The sequence below is a fragment of the Sylvia atricapilla genome, chromosome 7, assembly GCF_009819655.1.
Source record: "Sylvia atricapilla isolate bSylAtr1 chromosome 7, bSylAtr1.pri, whole genome shotgun sequence".
Classification (NCBI taxonomy): Eukaryota; Metazoa; Chordata; class Aves; order Passeriformes; family Sylviidae; genus Sylvia; species Sylvia atricapilla.
Genome location: NC_089146.1, coordinates 34,357,887 through 34,377,328, shown reverse-complemented (window position 1 = coordinate 34,377,328; position 19,442 = coordinate 34,357,887). Strand labels below are relative to the sequence as shown.

Below are 19,442 nucleotides of genomic sequence, written 5' to 3'. Positions count from 1 at the left end.
CCCTGGGTGCCCACATGCCGTACTGCCGACACAAACGGGGTTTGGCCAGCACAGACATCCTGCCCCGTGACATTCTCACCTCTTCTATTTCCTGCACAGCTGGAGGGAAATAAGAGCTTTAAATGCTCAAGCCATTTAAAAAAAAAAAAAATCCTATCTGCTGATTTTATCGATAAATAATGGTCCTGGAGATCAAATAACGATCATCAAACAACGGTATAAAAGAGTTTAAAATTTCACAACAGGAACTGAAGCGATGGCAGTTGCAGAGATTATCACTGAAGTGCCACAGGAATTTAAGAGGATGGACTGCAAATGTACAAGTGCACGTGGAACAAATGTGGGATTAATCTGAACATTATTTAGAATAAAAGCAATGTGAGGTGTATACATCTGTGCCAGCATCTTCATCACAAATAAACCTGTTAGTAGCTCAAGTCACTTTTATTGCACCTTGGAGATCAAATTTGTTATCATTTTCCAGGAGTTTACAGTGCTGATGATAAAGTAGTGGTGGCCCACAAACCCAAAGATTAATTTGCTTGAAACTCTGATGCACTGGCTATTGTCTCTTATTTCATAGCAGACAAATTATGTTTGAACTAGTAATCTAAAGTGCTAAGAACAAACATTTCCAGCTCTGTCTGGGGGGATATAAGTGTTAATGTTGTGAGTTTGTATTGATTTGGTTTCATAAAGTAAAACAGCAACAAGAATTAATAAAACATTTACAACTTTAGTTGATTCAGGCCAGTAGTTTGCTCAATGTCTTTGAAAAGACTAATAAATCAATGCACCCATTCATTCTCTTCCTCATGCAACACTTCTTATTTGAACAAAAGGAATAAAGCTACAATCTGTAAAATATGCTGAGCTCAAAGGCTTCTGACAGATTTTTTTATTGTAATGTTACTTGGACAAGATGAGCTAATAAATATTCAAATCATACGACTCATATTCTTTGGAAAAATATGATTAATAATACAAATATGGTGAAATATTAATTTCTTACATGGTCAGAGGGAAAGGCTTTTTCTTCTAGAAGAATTTTATAGCGTCTTGCAGTAGGCTTAAAGAAAGATAGCTGTTAAGGAAAAAAAAGAAAGAAATATTGAAATTTATCTAAGCAGAGATGAGAAAGATGCTCCCAGCATATAACTTAATAAAGACTGCTTTACTTTCATGCAGAGAATCCTCCAGAAATTACAAATATTTCTTTGTCCGTATAACATTTATCAAAGTAGGAAAGTGTTATATAATCCTGTATTTCACATATCCATAACAAAGGCCACCAAAACCCAGCAGTGAAAACTTACACGAATCAATGGCAAAGCTTTGACTGCAGCCAGGGAAGCTGGGATTTCACCCAGCTCCATCCAGCAATCAAAAGCCACGGCTGAAGAACAGCAGGCAGTGAATAAGAATTAGATTTCCATCCCCGCCCTATAACTTTAGTTATAGATTAGGTTATAGACCAAAGATCTGATCTCAGCACCTACATGCAGGTGGTCTTTTATTAGTTCCTGCCAGGAGGGCTACCAAGACTTACAAGCCCTCCTCAAGTTATCTTGGGTTACACAACCCTCTGTTGTGCACTCAAGAAATTCACATTTAATTCAGGGCAGAGCAGCCCCGTGAATTGGCCCACCCTGCCCTGCTCCAGGGTCATTAATTTAAAAAGGTCAGAGGCAGAGGAGTGGATCCAAGTGATAAACCTTGTTGTGAGAACCACACAAAGCCAAGTTTCCCATCTACGTTCAGTTGAACCAAATCTTTGGAAATACTGGAGAACCAGAGACAGGCTTTATTCAGCCACAGGGACACCTGAGCGTAAATAAGACACATTTATGGTCGCTACAGCCTGCAAATCAAAATGCTTTAGCACATTTTAGGCACATATAAAATGGCATAATTCTAAGTGTCACCTCTTGTATGCAGCTGCATTTTAAGCTTGGCTGATAGTAGAGCTTCATCTTGCTCACAGTTGAGCTCCTGTTTCCTTAACTTTGAAATTTGGTGTGGAATCAAAATTTGAGAAGTTACTTGTAAATGTTTCTTAAATAATAAGATTTCCTCTGGTAACTGACATCCAAGACATGTGAGGATAGCTCTAATTTCCCCTAGAGAGTCCTTGAAAATACAGAGTCCTTGAAAATATTTCTCTGTCCAGCTTTCCTCCTTAGTATTGAGTCAGGCCAGGTCTTGCACTTACATTATTCAAGATACAACACCCAAAGCTTAAAAACTTAATTTGTCATCCAGTGCTGTCTCTGTGAAGTCCTCAGAAAACACTTTGCTTACACACACACAAAGCAAGGAGAAAAATACTTGTCAACACAAGATCAAACATGCATCATAAAAACATACCATCAGAAGGTGCAAGTTAACAGTCAGCCCATTCATTAAGGCTATTTCTTGTCTTTTGGCCCCTGAAATAATAAAAAAGATAAAAAGTTTAAAAAATGGTTGGAGCTTTTCTTTAAAATTTCAGAGAAATGTAGAACAGTGGTGAGAGAGCAAAAGCTTGAATTCAGTCAATGTCTCTACAAAGCCCAGAAAGGAAACAAACGTTTGAGGTGTCATCAGAGTAAAATAAAAAGATTTCTTGTCTGACTCTCAACACTGCACTGGAAGGGAAATATTTATCTTTTCAGGTCAAACACAGAAAACAAAAAACAATGAAATATTTCCATTTCCCAGCAAACCACCAGTGGATTTATTATCTTGGATACCTCAGACAAGTGAGGTCACAAAGACTATATGTAAAGCAAGTCTAGAAGACTTATTTTTGTCAGAAGTTCATCTGTAACACAAGTGAGAAAACATATTGAGATAATCATCTGTTGTAAGTGTTTACTGTAATATCAAGATAAATCTCATCCCTAATTAAAAAATGAAACAAGCAAAATTGACCTATTGGATATAACAGACCATTATTGATGTATCAGCTTCACAAGAAGCTATATCCACATTGCTCCAAGGAGGATAATAACAGATGCCTTTGGACTACAGCTAATCACAGGCAGAGCTAATTAGTAACAACTAATTGTTGCGAGCAGGTATTTAGTAAGAAATTCTCCAGCATTTGTCAAGCCCTGGTGAAAGGTTTTAGGCAGGACAGGGAGTTGTGTATTGGGCAGGGTGGCACCAAGATATGGAGAAGATCAATTCCTTCTTCCTTCTGGTATGCTTGGTGTCTGTTGCTGAAATTCATCCTTGAGACAAATCAATACCTCGAGAGTGCTCTTCAGATGGGAGATGTGCTCATGCACCTTGTCCTGATCCTCACAGATTCACCAAACATAGAGAGAGGGTGCTGAGAGGGAGGGAGGAAGGGAAGTGCAAGCGGGCAGAGAGGGCAACAGCCACTTGTGGAATCGATAAAGAGGAAGGAGAAGATGATTTGGGGATACAAAAGGGCAAGGGGAGCCACAAGAAAAGGAAAGCTGAATCCTGAGTTTCTCCTGTCCCTGCCTTGGAGGACACTGACACACTGCCACCATATCCTAAGAGGTTTAAATTCACAGAGTGAGTGCTTTGTCAGTGTAGGAAAAAAGATATAACCTCTATAATCTTTCATATAAAAGACATGTAAAATATATTGGGTTCAACCCAATACAGGCAAATATAGCCAAAGAACATGGAAATCTCTAATTATAATTCATTCCTCCCATCAGGCCTCAGCTTCTGCCAGCACAGGAAAAGCCGAGCAAAGATCTCATTAAGGTGTTCAAGGACATTTGTTGCTGAAATCCCCAGGTTTTGGACAGAAGGATTTGGAAAACAGGTGTCAGTGACTGGGAAGGATCATTCCAGGGGATGAGCCACAACAAAAAACAGGTGTCATGAATAAGCTCTCTCCTCCTTCAGACACCAGGAACATTATCAATTTTGTGGAAAGAAATATATGAAGGACTAGTTCTTCATAGGGAAAAATAAGTTTTTTTCTTCACTTAAACTCATCTCCTTTTTTTCTTTTCCTCCTTCTGGTAGCATTGCATCTGCAGACTCCATGCTACTGGACGAGGTCACCTTGGGGTTGTTCTATTGAGATCCAGAAGACAGCTAGGGAGAGTGATTGCAGCTCAAAACAGTATTATTTGCAGTCTTAATATTTCTATGGAACTCTTGAGGCTGAAAAAGGGGACAAGATCGAGAAATGGTATTGTTCTTATTTGTCCCTCTGCTCCTTCTGTGAAATCTGTGGCTTTCACAGCAAATTCTGCATGAGCAATCCTCTGCCTGCTGTACCCATTCTGTATAAAACAAATGGTTAACCTGTAGATCACTTCTAGCTGCATGCTAGCATCCCAAATTAAATATGACACTACATTTGTCATGTAAGTCTTGGTCTTCTGTAAATTATATATTTATTAAAAGCCTTCCATTATTGAATTTCATGCCCACAAAACAAACCTCATCCATGTCATTGGGAAACTGTTATCCTTTATAACCTGTGCTGCATTTCGGAAAACAACCTTTCCATGATCCAATTAACCTATTACAATATTCAAAGACCCGGCACACGGGAGATGAAATTATGTTTGCCTTCCTTATTTCCTAACTTTATACCGCATCTCCAGGACGGGCTAAAACCTGTATGTTCTGCGTGATAAATCTCCTCTTTAATAAAAGGAAGCAGCGTTTGCAAAGTACAACTTCAGAGACAATTATGATTGCGTTAGGCAGACACTGCCATCCTTCTCCTCCCTGACTGCTGGGGAAGTCTGAGCCTCGGTGGAGCGAGCAAAAAGCATGTTGTAAAATGATTGGAAAAAGGCTAAGGGCCCCAATTTCAAAAACATTTTGGTTATTTCAAATAATCCTTATCACTCAAAGTCACTCCAAATCTGCTCAGCGTTCAGTCTTCTCTCAACAGAGACCTGGCTGAGCACGTCGTGCAGCAGCAGCCACACAGTTAATCTTGTTCCATCAGAAGGTGATCCTGCCAAGGTTGTAATGTTTTAATAAAGTCTGGTAGGAGAAGCAGAGATTGCCTTCACTGCGTTCTGCCACTTGGTGTGAGAGCAGAAAAAAAAAAATCTTTGGCCTCCACTGACCTTGACTCTTCATTTCACGACGTATTTACTACTGTAACTTTCATTGAACAAGAAAATGTGACTGCGTTTAATAAGCAAGGTGCTCGTGCACTATAAACCATTAAGCAGACAAAGGTGTTTTACAGTCTTTGGTCCACTCCTGAATAAATCTCACCATGGAGTTTTACTTGCTACCACTACTTAGGGTGGGAAATGACAATTTTTTCTCCTCCTCCTCCATAACATGTTCAATACTGAATAAAAACACAGTAAAATTCTCTTATTGTTCCGACATTAAAGTCAATAAGAAAGCAAATTCAGAATTCATTCAGCTACATACTCAAATGTAATCAATATTAATTTTGGTTGGAAAATGGTACTTAAACATGAATTGTGAGGGTTGGAATTTTAAGATCCCTTCCAACCCAAACCACTTCATGAACCTGTGGAATACCACATTGAAAAGAACATTTTAACATAGCTTTTTATTCCCTACATTTATCCCTTTAGCCTCTTCACTATTGCCTACAGTTTTAAAAATTGGAATTTACCATGATACATCTATTATTTGGGAAATATTAATTCATCTGCATTCTAAGAATCTCTGTCCTGAAAAAAATGCCGTGAGGGTATTTTCTGAACAAAACCCTGCACGTAAATTTGAGCACCAGATGTGACCCTATAGCACATTTTACAGTTTAATCAAACAAAGCCCCAAAAATTCTGGAGAACAGAATCTAAACCATGCTTTTTATCCTTGAGGAAAACAACTGGAAAAACTTCCCAGGAAATAATTTTAAAAACAAAAAATTAAGTTAGTGTTAGGGCGACTTCATTCATATCTTTTATTGAAAATTTTAGAATATTTGTTGGCCATGAAGAAAATTATAATAAGTTCATTGTGGTTAAGCTATGTGATGTAAAAGCACCAGTGTCACATGGAGCTTGATAAATAAAAGGAAAGTAAGGAGATGGAAGAGCAATTAGCTGAAATTCAAGCAAAGATGTCATTTCCATCTCCTCACACCTACAATGCCTCGTGTAGTTAAATTAATATTAAAATAGAAACTTAGTTGGCAGCGTCTACAAGACAGATGGTTAAGGGTAAAAGGGTCCTAGCTCCATTCTCTGCTTTCTGCAGTGACTTTTAACCTGCAGCTGAGGCCAGGGGGACCCTGGCAGTGGCAGTGGCAGGAGGTCAGGGCTCAGCCTGCCACGGGGCTCCACATTCTGCAAACAAAGCAAACAGTCACAGAAGGGGATGCAGAGAAAGATGAAAATTCAGAAGCTTCCAGCTGTTCTTTGGGGAATCTTAGCACTCTTTCTCTCCTGGTTATGTGAGGAACATCAGTGGTCTTACTTTGATTACTAATTTGAGTGCCTGGGAATATGACAGAAGAGAAATTCGTGACTGCCTGCCTAGTTAAATTCAAGGTTTCCAATTGAAAATTCCAAGTCATTTTTCCCCACCTGTCCACAGCTTCCTAGTTGTACCCTACCAGAACAAGAATATCTGCTGGCCAAGAGAACTGGGTCATACTGGAGAAACCCCTAAATCAGCTGTGTTCAGCCTTTCACCCCTTTATATTTCCATATTTTTATATCCTATGTTCCTTAATGGATGAGAGTGCTGAGTTTGCCCTTGAATGTAATGAAAGCAAGAGAAGTAACTTCTCAACCTCCTGAGCAACCTCCTGAGGTACAACAATAGCAACTTACAAAATCAGAACCCCCAATCTGCATTTTGGGATTTTTATTTCATTCTGCAGATGGGATTTTTCTACATAGCCCAGTGATGCCCAGTGTAGTCACACTCATATTTATATTATCTCGGTGTTTACATCATGGATAGACCAACTACAACAATAATTTATTGCATTTGTTCTGCTCCAATAATAACACCCACTTATTTTAGCTATTTGGAAACTACATAAAGAATTCACAGAGAGGGATTTTATTTATAAGTTTATAAATAAACTTGTCATGAAACATTCTTTAATGTCTCTGCTCCCAATTGTTCCAACACCATTTGCTTTTCTTGAAGGAGAAAAACCATAATTTTCTCATTGAACGCTTGTCTGCAGTTGGAGGAGAAATTACGATACAATATCTAGAATACAGTAGGCCAACATAAGGGTAATATTTTTCCTTAGTGATGGCACAAATGAATGCCTGATAATTCAGTTCTGACAGTCACTATTGAGAGTTGCCTTCTACACCTACATTGAAATACGGGCCAGATCTCCCCAAAATCTACTAACCTAGCCTTGACAACAGCTGGGAGGGTTGGGGAGAAAAAGACCTTGCCAAGACAATTTCTCTTTCCCCTTCAGAGACAACTCTGAAGGAAATCCCAGTGAAAGATTATTTCAGCAACTACACGGAGTAAGAAGTGATAGAGGAAATTTGCATTCCCACTCAGTTGACTGCTTTCATGGAAAATTCACCAGGAAGAGTCTCCAGGGCTCCTCAATCTCTGGAATAACCAGAAGCATTTCCTGCCAAAGCCCTGCAGGCTCCTCAAGGGGGACAGTAGGGTAATGGGAACTCATCAATAGCAGGTCCTGCCCCAATTATCTGCTCCATTGGCATAAGCAGCTCTCAAATATGAGTCTGGATTTAGTGGCAGGGAAAAGACAAAAAGCAGAAAATGTCTAGATAGAAATAATTCATCAAAGGGGAAAGTTCATCATTTTACTTCTGGAAGAGTGACTGAGATTCTGTAATACCAAGTGCCCTTTAAAAGGGCTTCACGTGTTAGTCCAAGTAGTTTATGATGCTCCAAGAAACCCTCTGCTGCAATTAATTTCATGGTATGCATATAGTCATACATTATCACACACATCCATCCCCTAAATCACTCGCAGCCTTAAAATAAAATGTTAGTCCACGCAGAAGAAAACCTACTTTCAAACATAAGAATAAAAGGAACTAAACTCTGCCTACAGAGTTTCAGGGTTTTGAGTCTTAAAAGAAACCAAATTTGGTTTTATTTCTGGAGAAAGAAAGATTATCTTCCCCTCCATGTCACACCTACCAACCAGCTCAGCCATCGGGTCCAGGATGCACTCATCTGCCAAAGCCCAGGGGCGCTGGCCATTGAAATGGCCATGGACACCTCTGAAAAGGAATGGGAAAATGATGAAAACGTGTGGTGTTTTATTTGGATCAGTTCTAAGAATCATATCTGATTTGCAGACTCCACATTTGAAGGTTGGATGAGGAGGATGTGACTTGCCTAAGCTGATCACATACCATTAAACCTCGGAGCAAAGGCAATATATTGGTTTATGACAGGATTTCAGTTGCTTGAAAATTATTTATTTTGGCCCACAAAATTCCTCAAGAAATTCCTCAGAATTCGAGCATAATTTTTTCACAAACCCCCTGGAAGTGGCTGCATGGGTTCTGGAAGACTCTGGGGACAAGAAAGCCAGGACAGGGCATCCCAGTGTGAGATGGCACCTGCTGACCCAGGCTCACATCACTGCACAGACAGCACAGCTCACCCCACAGACTTCCCCAACCTGCATTTCTGGCTAAGCATTAGATGGTGCAGAGGATGATGGACTTAAATACTGTCTTGCTCCCAGATAGGAATATTTCTTGTCAGAAACAATTTCTATCCTGCATCTCCTGTCTGAGCTCACCCTTCTGCATAAACCAGAGGGTACTTCATGTAGGGGCAGGTGCTTCCCTGCATCAACAGAGCTGCTTGCTAATTTTTATTGCTTCTCCCTGAAAAAGAAAATTGTTCTAGATCTCAGTGTGCATAAAGCTTTTTGGGTTGACAAAGGCTATTTTAAAACTTTTATCTTGCCAACTGCTCCTGTCTGCAGGAGATCATATGGTCACCTTAAACCCCAGTGTGCTGTTACTCTGAAGTGACATATATATAAATTCAGTTCTGGATTGAGTGTTCTGAACTAAATTTTCCTTCAATTATGACAGAGAAGAAAACTTCTAAGGTAGCTAGCGTGCATATATAAATAAAAAGTCGCCTAGTTTCTTAAACATGCAGGGTGTAGAGTACAGATTTAAATGCAAATGGAGGCAGACTGAGAAAAGTAATAATGGTGCTAATCCAGGGAAACATTGCTCTGGGCTCCCATCTCACACTGGATGATTTTCATATTTGTTGAGCACCACGGGGTACTTGTGGAGTTGGAAACACCAGGCTGCATGAGGCTGAGTATAAAGCTGTTTCAAAATAAGGACAAAGCCAGTAGGAATCCAGAGAGAGCAAAAGACACCCTAAAAGCTTTGATGTGAGAAAAAAGGAAAAAATAAAGTAGTAAACCTTTTAAAGAAGAACTGGCCCACAATGCTCATTCAAAATCACAGGAGGGCAGCTGGCAGATTAAGATGTGAGAATGGAGGGAGCATGAGACACTGCCCCATCCTCAAGGCTGTTTAAAAGATTGGTTTTCCTTATCCACCTCATACTTTCCCTTCTCAGGTAGGGTTTCATTCTGTCTCCCACAAAAATTACCTGGACCTTTTACGGTCAGACCCTTTTTGATTGACTTGGGTCTAATTCACGCCTCCTAGGAGTATTTCCAAGAAAGAACTACAGCCCTAGAGAATAGGAGAGCTGCTGCTTTTTATAAAGCACAGTTGTGTTATCCATTTCAAGCCTCACAAAACATTTTGCATTTGCCATTAATTTTGGGCTAGATTAGGCCAACAGCTGAAGGAGTGGACGGGTACAACTGAACACCTCTTACAGGTAAAAGAACATCCCCATGCTCAACAAGTCCAATCCCACACAGACGAGGAGGACCCTGCTCCTCAGATGGGATAAGGTAGAGCAGGAAACAGCAGGAATGCTGACTGCTTTCCTCCATTTTAGAATTGCTCTCTGATGAGCCCTCGACAGCAGAGAGCAGGCAGTGTGAAATAACCCTCATTTACAAGAGCATTTCGTGGATGAGGAATAAAGGCAGTGGGTGAGGAGGGGAGAAAATGCTGTGAGGGGCAGGATTAGAGCTAAAATTTCCTCCCTTCTATCAGCCCACAATGCAGCTGCACTCCCTGAAGACAAGGGTATAAGTTTCACAAACAGCAAGACATTTATTGGTAATTTCCTGTCTTATTCTTAACTGTAGTATAGCGATCAAGGGACTTTAGGATAATACAGACTGTTAAAACAAAACCCCCGAAGATTTCCAGTGGCTCCCAGCCTGAGGGAATCTGCATTTCTGTAAGAGGATAGCAAACATAAGAAGATGGGAAAAATAAGTCCTAACTACCTATGGGATTCTCTTTCATTAGATTTCCCTGATTTTATAGCCATTAGTGTCATCCTAATGGGAATTTACTAATGAAAGTTCTCTCTATCAGCACACAGGACTATCAAAATTTCAGAATAAATTTCCAAGTTATCAAGAAAACAGTTGTGAGATTTTTGGTCATGAGAATGTCTTATTTTGAGAGGAAAAACATGGACATTTACCCATATTGAAAGAAGGGAGAGGCAGCATTTATTATTAGTCTTATTATTATTATTATGGCACAGCTTACAGCTTGCCTCCCTCTTGATGGCCAATATAAATGCCAAGAGACAAAAATTATTGCCTCTAAAATGGTAGTTAAAAGCATATTCTTGGACCCCCTTTTTTTTTTATTTTAATCACATGAAACTCTGTAGACTTTGCTGATGGCACAATACATTCTATTACACTTAGGTTGTAAAATTCTATGCTCTGCCTCAGAGAATTTATATCTCTGTATATTATGCCACCCCTCTCTCATCTCTGGTAGGCACTGGGGGTAATAATCTTTAAGGACACAAGTGCAGAGCTCCTGGCATTCCCTTCATACATGGAGAGCCTACAACCCTTTTTTTTTTTTTTTTTCCCCACTGCACCCTAGGTAGCAAAGGAGACTTAAATGGAGGTATCCAAATTAACGAATATGAAACTTCACCCATCAAATCACAGAGCATCAGATAAACAGATATTTCTTCAACTTCTGTGAGAGTTTCTCGTTGTGCAAATTAATTTTTTTTAGTCGGTTGCCATTTTATTTTCAATTTGGCAGGAAATCACAATGCCACATTTTATTCACTGAGGTCTGGTTGATTTAAAGCTTGCTAGGGGAGCTAGAAACACATTTTCTGAGATGATCCCAGGGTTTCAGAGGCGGTGAGAAAAGGAATTTAAATTAATTGCCATCTTCAGGAATCTTCTGCGCTCATCCAAATCTTGTTCAAGTGCAAATTTCCTTCTTGCTCCCTTGCCAAAAATGATGCAAGGTATTTAATGAGCCAGTACAGACTCTTAAGTTGGACCATGGTTTCAAGCAAAGAAACAGCCAACAAAAGGAAGATATATCAGAAAAGGAGAAAAAAACCTGTATGGACCAGAAGATTAAAGACAAAACTAAAAACCCCAGGGCATTAAAACAAGCATTTTCAGCTCTACCACAGAACCTGCTGAAGAGCAGAGTGCTGAGAGGAGTCCTGGGCATGGCAGGAGAGGTGGGGCTGTCAAACAGGGCTTGGCCATGCTGCACTCCTGTTTGCAGGGTTCTCATGTCTTACAGGATTAGTCCAGCACACAGAACCAAAGATAACATCTGACTTGCTGAAAATACAGTTTGCTACTGCAGGTTTTACATTATAAAGCCTTCCTCAAACCAGGAGGTTGTCAATCTATTATGTCCATATCAACCTTTTGCCAAGACTGCTTCAATGCTCAGAAGTGGAGATATATATATATATTATTTCCAGTCTCAATTTATTAATTCCATGTTTATATTTACTGTGCCAACATACTTTTCACATAAATGGTTGCTTTCCTCCCCTACACTGATACATCCACAGAGGACAATCATTTTTCCTTTCAGTCTTAATTTTGCTCAACAGCTCCAGTCCTCAGGACTTGCGTGCAGCAGGTTCCCCACTCCCCAGTCGCCCTGCCAGCCCTTCACATCAGCACAACTGGCTACAGCAGGCTCCCTTCTGTTTTAATTGTTCCACTTTAATGAGTTATTCAGACGAGAGAGACATTGCCTGCTGCAGCGAGTATGCTCACACACAGTAATGATTCTATAAAATATTTTAATTACTTAACCGGCTCTGGCAGGGCAAAAGGGAAAACAAGGCACTGCAAAGCACCTCTTGGCCTTCCTCCAACCAAAAACATCCCTTGAAGTGTGGACTTTTAAAATGTTGGGTTATTGGCTAGTCTGGGTTAAACGTGAGGGAACAACTCTTCATCCCTTTTTGCCCCTCCTTCAATAAATCTTGGGTTTAGCCGAAATAATAACTGGAAGATGAAGCCTCAAAGGCTGTTTTTAAATCCATACTAAGAATGCCAGTGGCTTGGATTTGTAATCCTGCTACATTAGCATAAGATACAGAGCAATGAGGGATATGGAGAGGGAGAATACAGAACCAGAGAGGGTATGTGGGAGGCAGATGTAGGATGAGAGCTGTAACCCACCAGGTAGAGTGGAGGTGGGGGAAAGGAGCTAAACATCAAGAGGAAACAACAAGAAAGAGGCTTTTCCATGCTTTTCTTTTCCAGCTCTTTGCCTAACGAGTTGCCATCCCTACTTGGAGATAAAGCTACAGCTTCCCTGCCCTTGACCAGCACTGGGTAACCTTCCTTTTCACTCTTGCCTTTAACTATGAGCAGTGAAAGCCATTTAAATAGACTCACAGCTCTTTGAGATGGGTCCCAAGACACAACAAACAGAAAATGCAATAAACCAATTTATAAGAAAGCCAGAATCTATACCATTGCTGACTTGATGGATGTACCTAATTTGCATGCCATTTCTTAGATTCTTGCTACTTATTTATCTAAACCAGAGCCACTACATCCCACACTGCTGACACAACAGCCATTGAACAGCTTTCAGCTGGGAACAGCTACCACTTTAGACTGGGTTTTGCTAAGCTGTCCTTGGTGACTGGGATAAAAGTACTCATTTCTGTACCTTCAATCACCTATTCCTTTGCATTCCACTCACCATCTTCTCTAAACCTACTCTGTTCTCCTCAAAATTAGCTTGATGGCACCCTGGCTGTCTCAGTTGCTTTAGGTTCAGGATTTTATCCTGTTTCTTTGTTGATCTTAGTTTGAGGGGTTTTTCTTAGTTGGTTCTTTCATTTTGTTTTGGTTTTAAACTTTCTGATTTATTCTGGGTAAGGCTTTTGAGGCCAAGCAGTGTTTTTGGCAAACAGCCTTTCTAGTTTTGCTCCCTCTCTTGCAGTGGCTTGATATCAATGTTCAGCCATATTTCCCCCTAGATACAGCTCCTAAAGGCACTTTTGATCTAAAGGAACACACTGCCTACCTTTTTCTTCCCGGTTTTTACAGTCACTGAGGAAAAAACCCATCCTTCACTGCAGCAAAGACAAACACAAGAATAGAAGTGAAAAAGATACAGTGGAGGAGCTGAAATACGTTTGCAGTCCCAGTGCATCACTCTGAGAATGTTATCTGACTTCTGCCTTTTGAAGCAGCTCAGCTGTTTCCCTGACAAAGTGGGATAACAGCACAGAAATGGACGGGGTTGCAATTTTTTTCCAACAACTGGGGAAAGTGCATTGCTGTGATGATTGACTAACCAGAAGGAAGGAGCTCTTCCCAAAGTTCCACTCATTCCCACTCATTCTCAGCCTCCTCACCTATGAGAATACAGGTGAAAAAGAGGAATCAATAAACTCTATTGATGGGCTCCCATCATTCATACATTTACAAGTGGAAGAGCAGCCACAGATTTCTCACATTTGCATTGAGAAGCCTCGATCTCGACCGTTCCTGCTGAAACAAGGCTGCCCACTTAGCAGAATTCATTTCTCCTCTTCTGCCTCTCCATATTTCCTCTGCTCTCTCACCATGAAATCACATCTGTTCCACTCATATCCTGCACCCTATAAAAGAGTTCATCTCTCGCCCAGCTCACTCACTCATCTGGATGTTATTTTCCTTTCCCACCTTCAGTTCCCTGTTTTTTACTCATCGTTTTCCTTACTCATCCCTGCTCCAGCTGCTCAGGCAGGTGCTGGAGATCTCAAAGCACAGACTCTTAATGGAAACAGAACATAATATTAAAAAAACCTAAATAAAGAGAGGGGGAAAAAAAAGCTTTTTCTTTCCCCTATGCATATTAAAAAGTTCCCCATTTGTTATGATGAGAGTGTCACTTTCCTGCAATGTGTCCTTCTTTTATCCTGTCTCTTTTACATCAGGTTGGTTCAACAAAGCTTGTTGCAATTCACACTCAGCTCCGTGCTGAGATGATACTGAGAAGATAGGAATGCTTCTTTCTAAATAAAATGAATGTGTCAGGCAGAGACCTGGTTTAAGGGGAGCCAAAATCCCTCAGCATGGACAACAGCACCACCTGCATTTGGTGCTGTTTCAAGGGGAGCTGCTTGTTGCAAGGCCTCCAGGGTGAACCACAAGCACTTAAAAGCATTAATTAGAAAACCACAGGGCCTGGAACCCCACCACATTCACCAGCAACCAAATAGGTTTGTGTGCCTTGTAGGAAGACCATTTATTTTGTTTTTAAGCACTGCTGGGTGGGGAGGGTAAAACTGCACAGGTCCTGCAGGTGAACCAAGCTGAACCACCACACACAGCATGGGCTATCACAGCTGAAAGGGTCTATTTGCCTGTTTTACTGCTGCTGCCTTTAAAAGAGATATAAACAGTGCTAGGGAAACACTGAGAGTGTTTTACTCCTGGGCTCCAGTACTTCTAATGCTCTGTTCTGCTGTTCAAGCAGTTCCAAGGAAGATCCCAAAATAAAATACTCCTCTGCAGCACAGGTCAGCATCTGGCACACCCTGCAGGGTACTCACGTCCGAGCCCAGTTGTCCAGCTCTTCATCCAAGTAAGCTTTAACTTTTCTTGGCTGCAGCCCAAGAGAATTCCCAATGAAGTACACGCAGCTCTCCTCTCCGTCCACCAGGGTCAGGTCAGCTGGGGAGAGAAAACAGAGGAACAAAATGCTCGTGGGAGTGAGCCCAGGAGGGTCAGAGGTGTGAGAGTGAGCACAGGAGGGTCAGCACAAGCCCAGGAGGGTCAGAGGTGTGAGAGTGAGCACAGGAGGGCCAGCACAAGCCCAGGAGGGTCAGAGGTGTGGGACTGAGCACAGGAAGGTTGCAGGAGTGCACACCCCTCTATACACATGCCCTCAGAGCTCTGTCCATTCCCCATCCCCTGGGACATCACAGTCCCCACATTCAAACAGGTGTCACATCTCCACCTCCATCCCAGAACATCACTCAGGTAACCCTGCAAAGGATCCAAGGAGGAGAACAGAAAATTTGCAAGCAATTATTCACTTTTTCCTCTTACAGTTTTTGGAGCTGGTGTGAGTTGAGGCACCACTAAACCCCCAGCTCTCAGGGGCTGTGTGAGAAGCAGCCACTGGCACTGATTTTATCAGGTGAGTAAACAGGGAGCATTTTCCCAAGCAGGCTATCCCCTTTTCTTCCACCACCAATGTCTGCCTACTCTGGGCCATGAAGGTCCTGAAATTGTGAATTTTATAAAAGTTAGGACTAGGAAAATCTGTGTCTCTCATGTAAGTTGTCCCTGCACGATTAAGTCTCTGTTTAGAAAAATGTAATTGTTGAGAATATTTTAAGGCAGTCTCAAAAGCTCTTGTCTTGTCAGCAAATACTGTGGGCTGCACTTCATGTCATCGTCTGAGGAGGAGGAGGAAATCCATGTTGACAAATCCTTTCAATGATTAGGAGAAAAGCAAGGCGGTAGAAATTTATAAATAATAGCTCTAGTGAGGTTCTGAACAATCTAATTACCCTGTGTCATCATCTATCAATCCAAACACAGCCTTCTTCTGTTATTTCTCATGTGAGGGATCCTTGGAGGGACAAGTGATGGTGACCTTCTGGAAGTGGCAATTTGCATTTGTCTATACCTATACTTACAATCCCCCTAAAAGCTAACATCACATATAATTTTGGTAAATATAATTGATACCCCTCAGAATAAAGATCAAATGAATGACCATGCTAAGATACATGCTAAAAAAGAATCATAAGATTGCAATTCAGTCTGTGAAAATGTTGTAAGTCCTAGAGAAAAACAGCCTGGAAATGATTTCTTACTACCTTTTGCACTGACAGTTACCAATTTTGTTGAACTTCCCCAGAAACACATTTTTTCAGGAGTATAGACAACTTGGGTAATTCCTTAATTAAAGTTTTAGAGGCTTTTAAAAAGCATAAGTCAGGGAGCAATCTCAGCCTAATCTGTTTTGCAGATACAATGCCTGTTTTTCATCTCCATTGTAATATGAATGAAAACAGAGAGGCATCAATATCATCCATGCCCCCAAATTGATTCTATTAACAGCTCTTTTCCTACCAAGAAACACAATAACACTGTCCCACTGGGGTTAGAGAGAAGGATCCTTGCTCAAGAATTTGGAGTTCGATCTCACTAACACTCACCAGGCAGTAAAACAGGTGAGGAATTACAAGCAAGCCAACTTTTCTTACACCACAGTCCATTCTAAATAAAAACACCTCTTTTTCACTATTGGAGGGATAGGGCATTGCCTTTTCCCCAAGTGTATTTTAACACTTTTATACCTGCTCCTTTGGATATTCTTTCCTTGGTGTGTTATCAACTCTAAATCTGGATGAACTTTTTTCCTTTTGACAAAAAGCTCTTTACTTCCCCTCTCTGACATCACTAAAAGACTCATTTTGGAGCATTGCTACTTGTTTATTTCACCATCTTCATAATTTCTCCTGATCAGCACCTCCCTCCTCATGCTCCAACAGCTCCACATTCACTGTGATATTCTTAAGAGTAATACATTTTTTTTTCCTAAGCCTAGCACTTGCCTTTCCCCAAATTACATTTATTTCTCACGGTATTGGCCCTTTTAATTTCTGGAGGTGCTATGGTTGATTTGAAATATATATTGAAATATTCCGACAGGAGACAAACAAAATTGAGAAAATAGAGGCAAAAAAAAAAATTGATTTTTTTCTTAGAGTGGCCTGGATCAAAAAATACATTTACATTAAGATTAATTAAACATATTATATATTCATACACCTACTCAGATTCCTGCAAACTGGCTAAATCTAATCACATACATTATTTTGCATATTAATAATGCCCATTCATCTACATTAAAGATCTTCTATACCTTTTAAACCTAAAAAGAAAAGTGAGTATATTGTCAGAAATATTCAGTCCAAACAAAAGGGAAAAATGTAATGGGTTTATTAACCAAAAAGGAAGGACTAAATCTGCTTATACTTGGCTGAGCTCTGTCCTTAGCTGAGGGATAAAAGACCTCCTGTTTCACACCTGCCTGTACCCCCCTCACCAGCCCTCCAAAAAGCCAGGTTTTTATGATTAACCACCACCTTTAACCACTTATTCTAGGAAATACAGCTCAGTGCTTTCACTCCGGACATCTCTTTTATTCCCAAGGAACCCAAATGACGCCCTGCTCCTTTACAAGGTGACAAAGCACAAGGCATGGCTTTAATCAGATGGGTGATTTGGTGCCCAGCTGCAATGCAGGCACTGCTGCCTCCTCCCCGGGCTGCACAAAGGGAGCAGTAAAGAGACTTTCTTGTCAGCTCGGGGAAGAGCAACGGGACCCAAACATTTCCCTAAATCTTCTGCTGTCATCTTTTCCTCATTTGCTCACCTGAGCCTCGTCCCTCAGCCTTGCACACAAAACCTCAGAGATTTGCAGGGAGTTAGGCTGCTACGAGGTTTCCTCTTGATGGATACAGCAAATAAACAGCCCTGACAGTTTATAACTTGATGACTAAATTAAACTATTATAATGACTTCCTAAACATTTCCCTGTACGTCATCTTACTGTTGTCTCCTATGGATGTTCTTGTCTGCTTCTTGCAAGGCTTCATTTCAAAGCCTCATTGTAATGTTTTATGTAAATATATAAAGAATATTTGATGGCTAATATCTGCGATGACATTTATCTTTGGGAAGGCGTTATCTGGCATCCGCTCCTGGGCGCAGATAAATGTCATGGCAGATCTGTCTCTATGGCAGAGTCACACAATGTAAATATATATATATTTACACCCCTGCTGTTCTTCAGCAGGGAAGCTGTTCCTGATGACAGCTGAAGCACAGAAAAGGACAGAGAAGAAGAAAAAAAAAAAGAGGAGGGGAAAACCTCTCAATTTAGGGACACCAGAATGATGGGTTCTCTGTGCTTTGCAACTGGTACTACTTTGTACATCGTTTAACTTCACTAAAACATATCTATCCACAGTTTCAAGACTAAATATTATTGCAACTACAGGGGGGAAACCTCACAGCAGCAGCCTCTGGGTCTAAATATTGTGGTAATTGAAAACCAGACAATAATGGATGTTGGAAGGAAAGAGAACTAAACTGTCACATGGGTATCAAAACCTCAACTAGTTCTCAGCAGATTCTTTAATCTGAAGCTGCTACAACACTGCACTGAGAAGTGACCTTTGCCATTCTGCAGTCAAAGAACGAGCTACTCCTGCTTGGGCTGGATTCCAGCAGCACCACTGCCATGGGAATTGTGCTCCAGCATCCTTCCAGCTCTAGTGGCACATCATGCAGCACCACGGTGGCAGCTGAAGGAGCTTTGAGTACAGAATAGTCAAATATCCAAACAAACAGAGGGGGTTTAGGAAACTCCCTGAAGTGACCAGGATAAAAAAAATAAAAGAAAAACTAAAGAAACATGGATGAAGCAAATGGCTTAAATATTTGCAAAGTGTCCAGTCCTGCTCTGAATAATAGAAACAGAACAACTCAAGGATTTAAATTTGGGGAAAGATAAGCCAATACCACCAGAACATGCAGAACTGAGATTTATCTTCACTGTGTCCCAAGGGCAGGAGCAGACTGCATTCCCAACACTCATCATTGCTCAGCAGGAAGACACTGCAGACAGAAACAGTTTCAAAAGATGTCCAGGAATTCAGGCTATTGACACCATTTTCTATCATAATCCCTTACTGGCCACACTTTGGTGACTGCAGCTGTAATTTCTCATTCACCATCAATACTGTTCCTTTCAGAAAAAAGAAAATCTGCAAAAAATTCTGTCTGCATTCATTGGAAAATAAAATAAAACAAAATAAAAATGCAAGGAATATCTATCATATTTTTTCGTTTCATTTTCAATAGGTACATTTTGCCAAGGCAGGACAGGAGGAATGTGCCTGTATGTGTTCAGCACCTAAGGAAATCCCAATAAGCCATTTCTCCAGTGCCTAGTGACCAGGGCCAGCACAGCTTTTGCTCTCCACATAACTGAGATGAAAATAAACCCAGAGAGAACTTGGGAAGCAGGAGAAGAGACCAGGACCTCACCCCCTCCATAGGTGGCTGCTCCTACCAAGTTTTCCTGCATTAATTTGGCTAAACAGGG

At 40.8% G+C, this 19,442-nt stretch overlaps 1 protein-coding gene across 1 annotated transcript in view; it reads right to left on the bottom strand.

Moving 5' to 3' along the window:
- The window catches only part of KYNU (kynureninase), a 58,993-nt gene that overhangs the window by 33,510 nt on the left and 6,041 nt on the right, over window positions 1-19,442 (bottom strand). The window contains exons 3-6 of the mRNA XM_066323174.1: window positions 14,863-14,983; window positions 8,077-8,159; window positions 2,368-2,429; window positions 1,013-1,084 (exon numbers count right to left, since the gene is read on the bottom strand). Of these exons, the coding sequence (XP_066179271.1) occupies window positions 1,013-1,084; window positions 2,368-2,429; window positions 8,077-8,159; window positions 14,863-14,983 (338 nt within the window). The remainder of the gene's footprint in view (window positions 1-1,012; window positions 1,085-2,367; window positions 2,430-8,076; window positions 8,160-14,862; window positions 14,984-19,442) is intronic.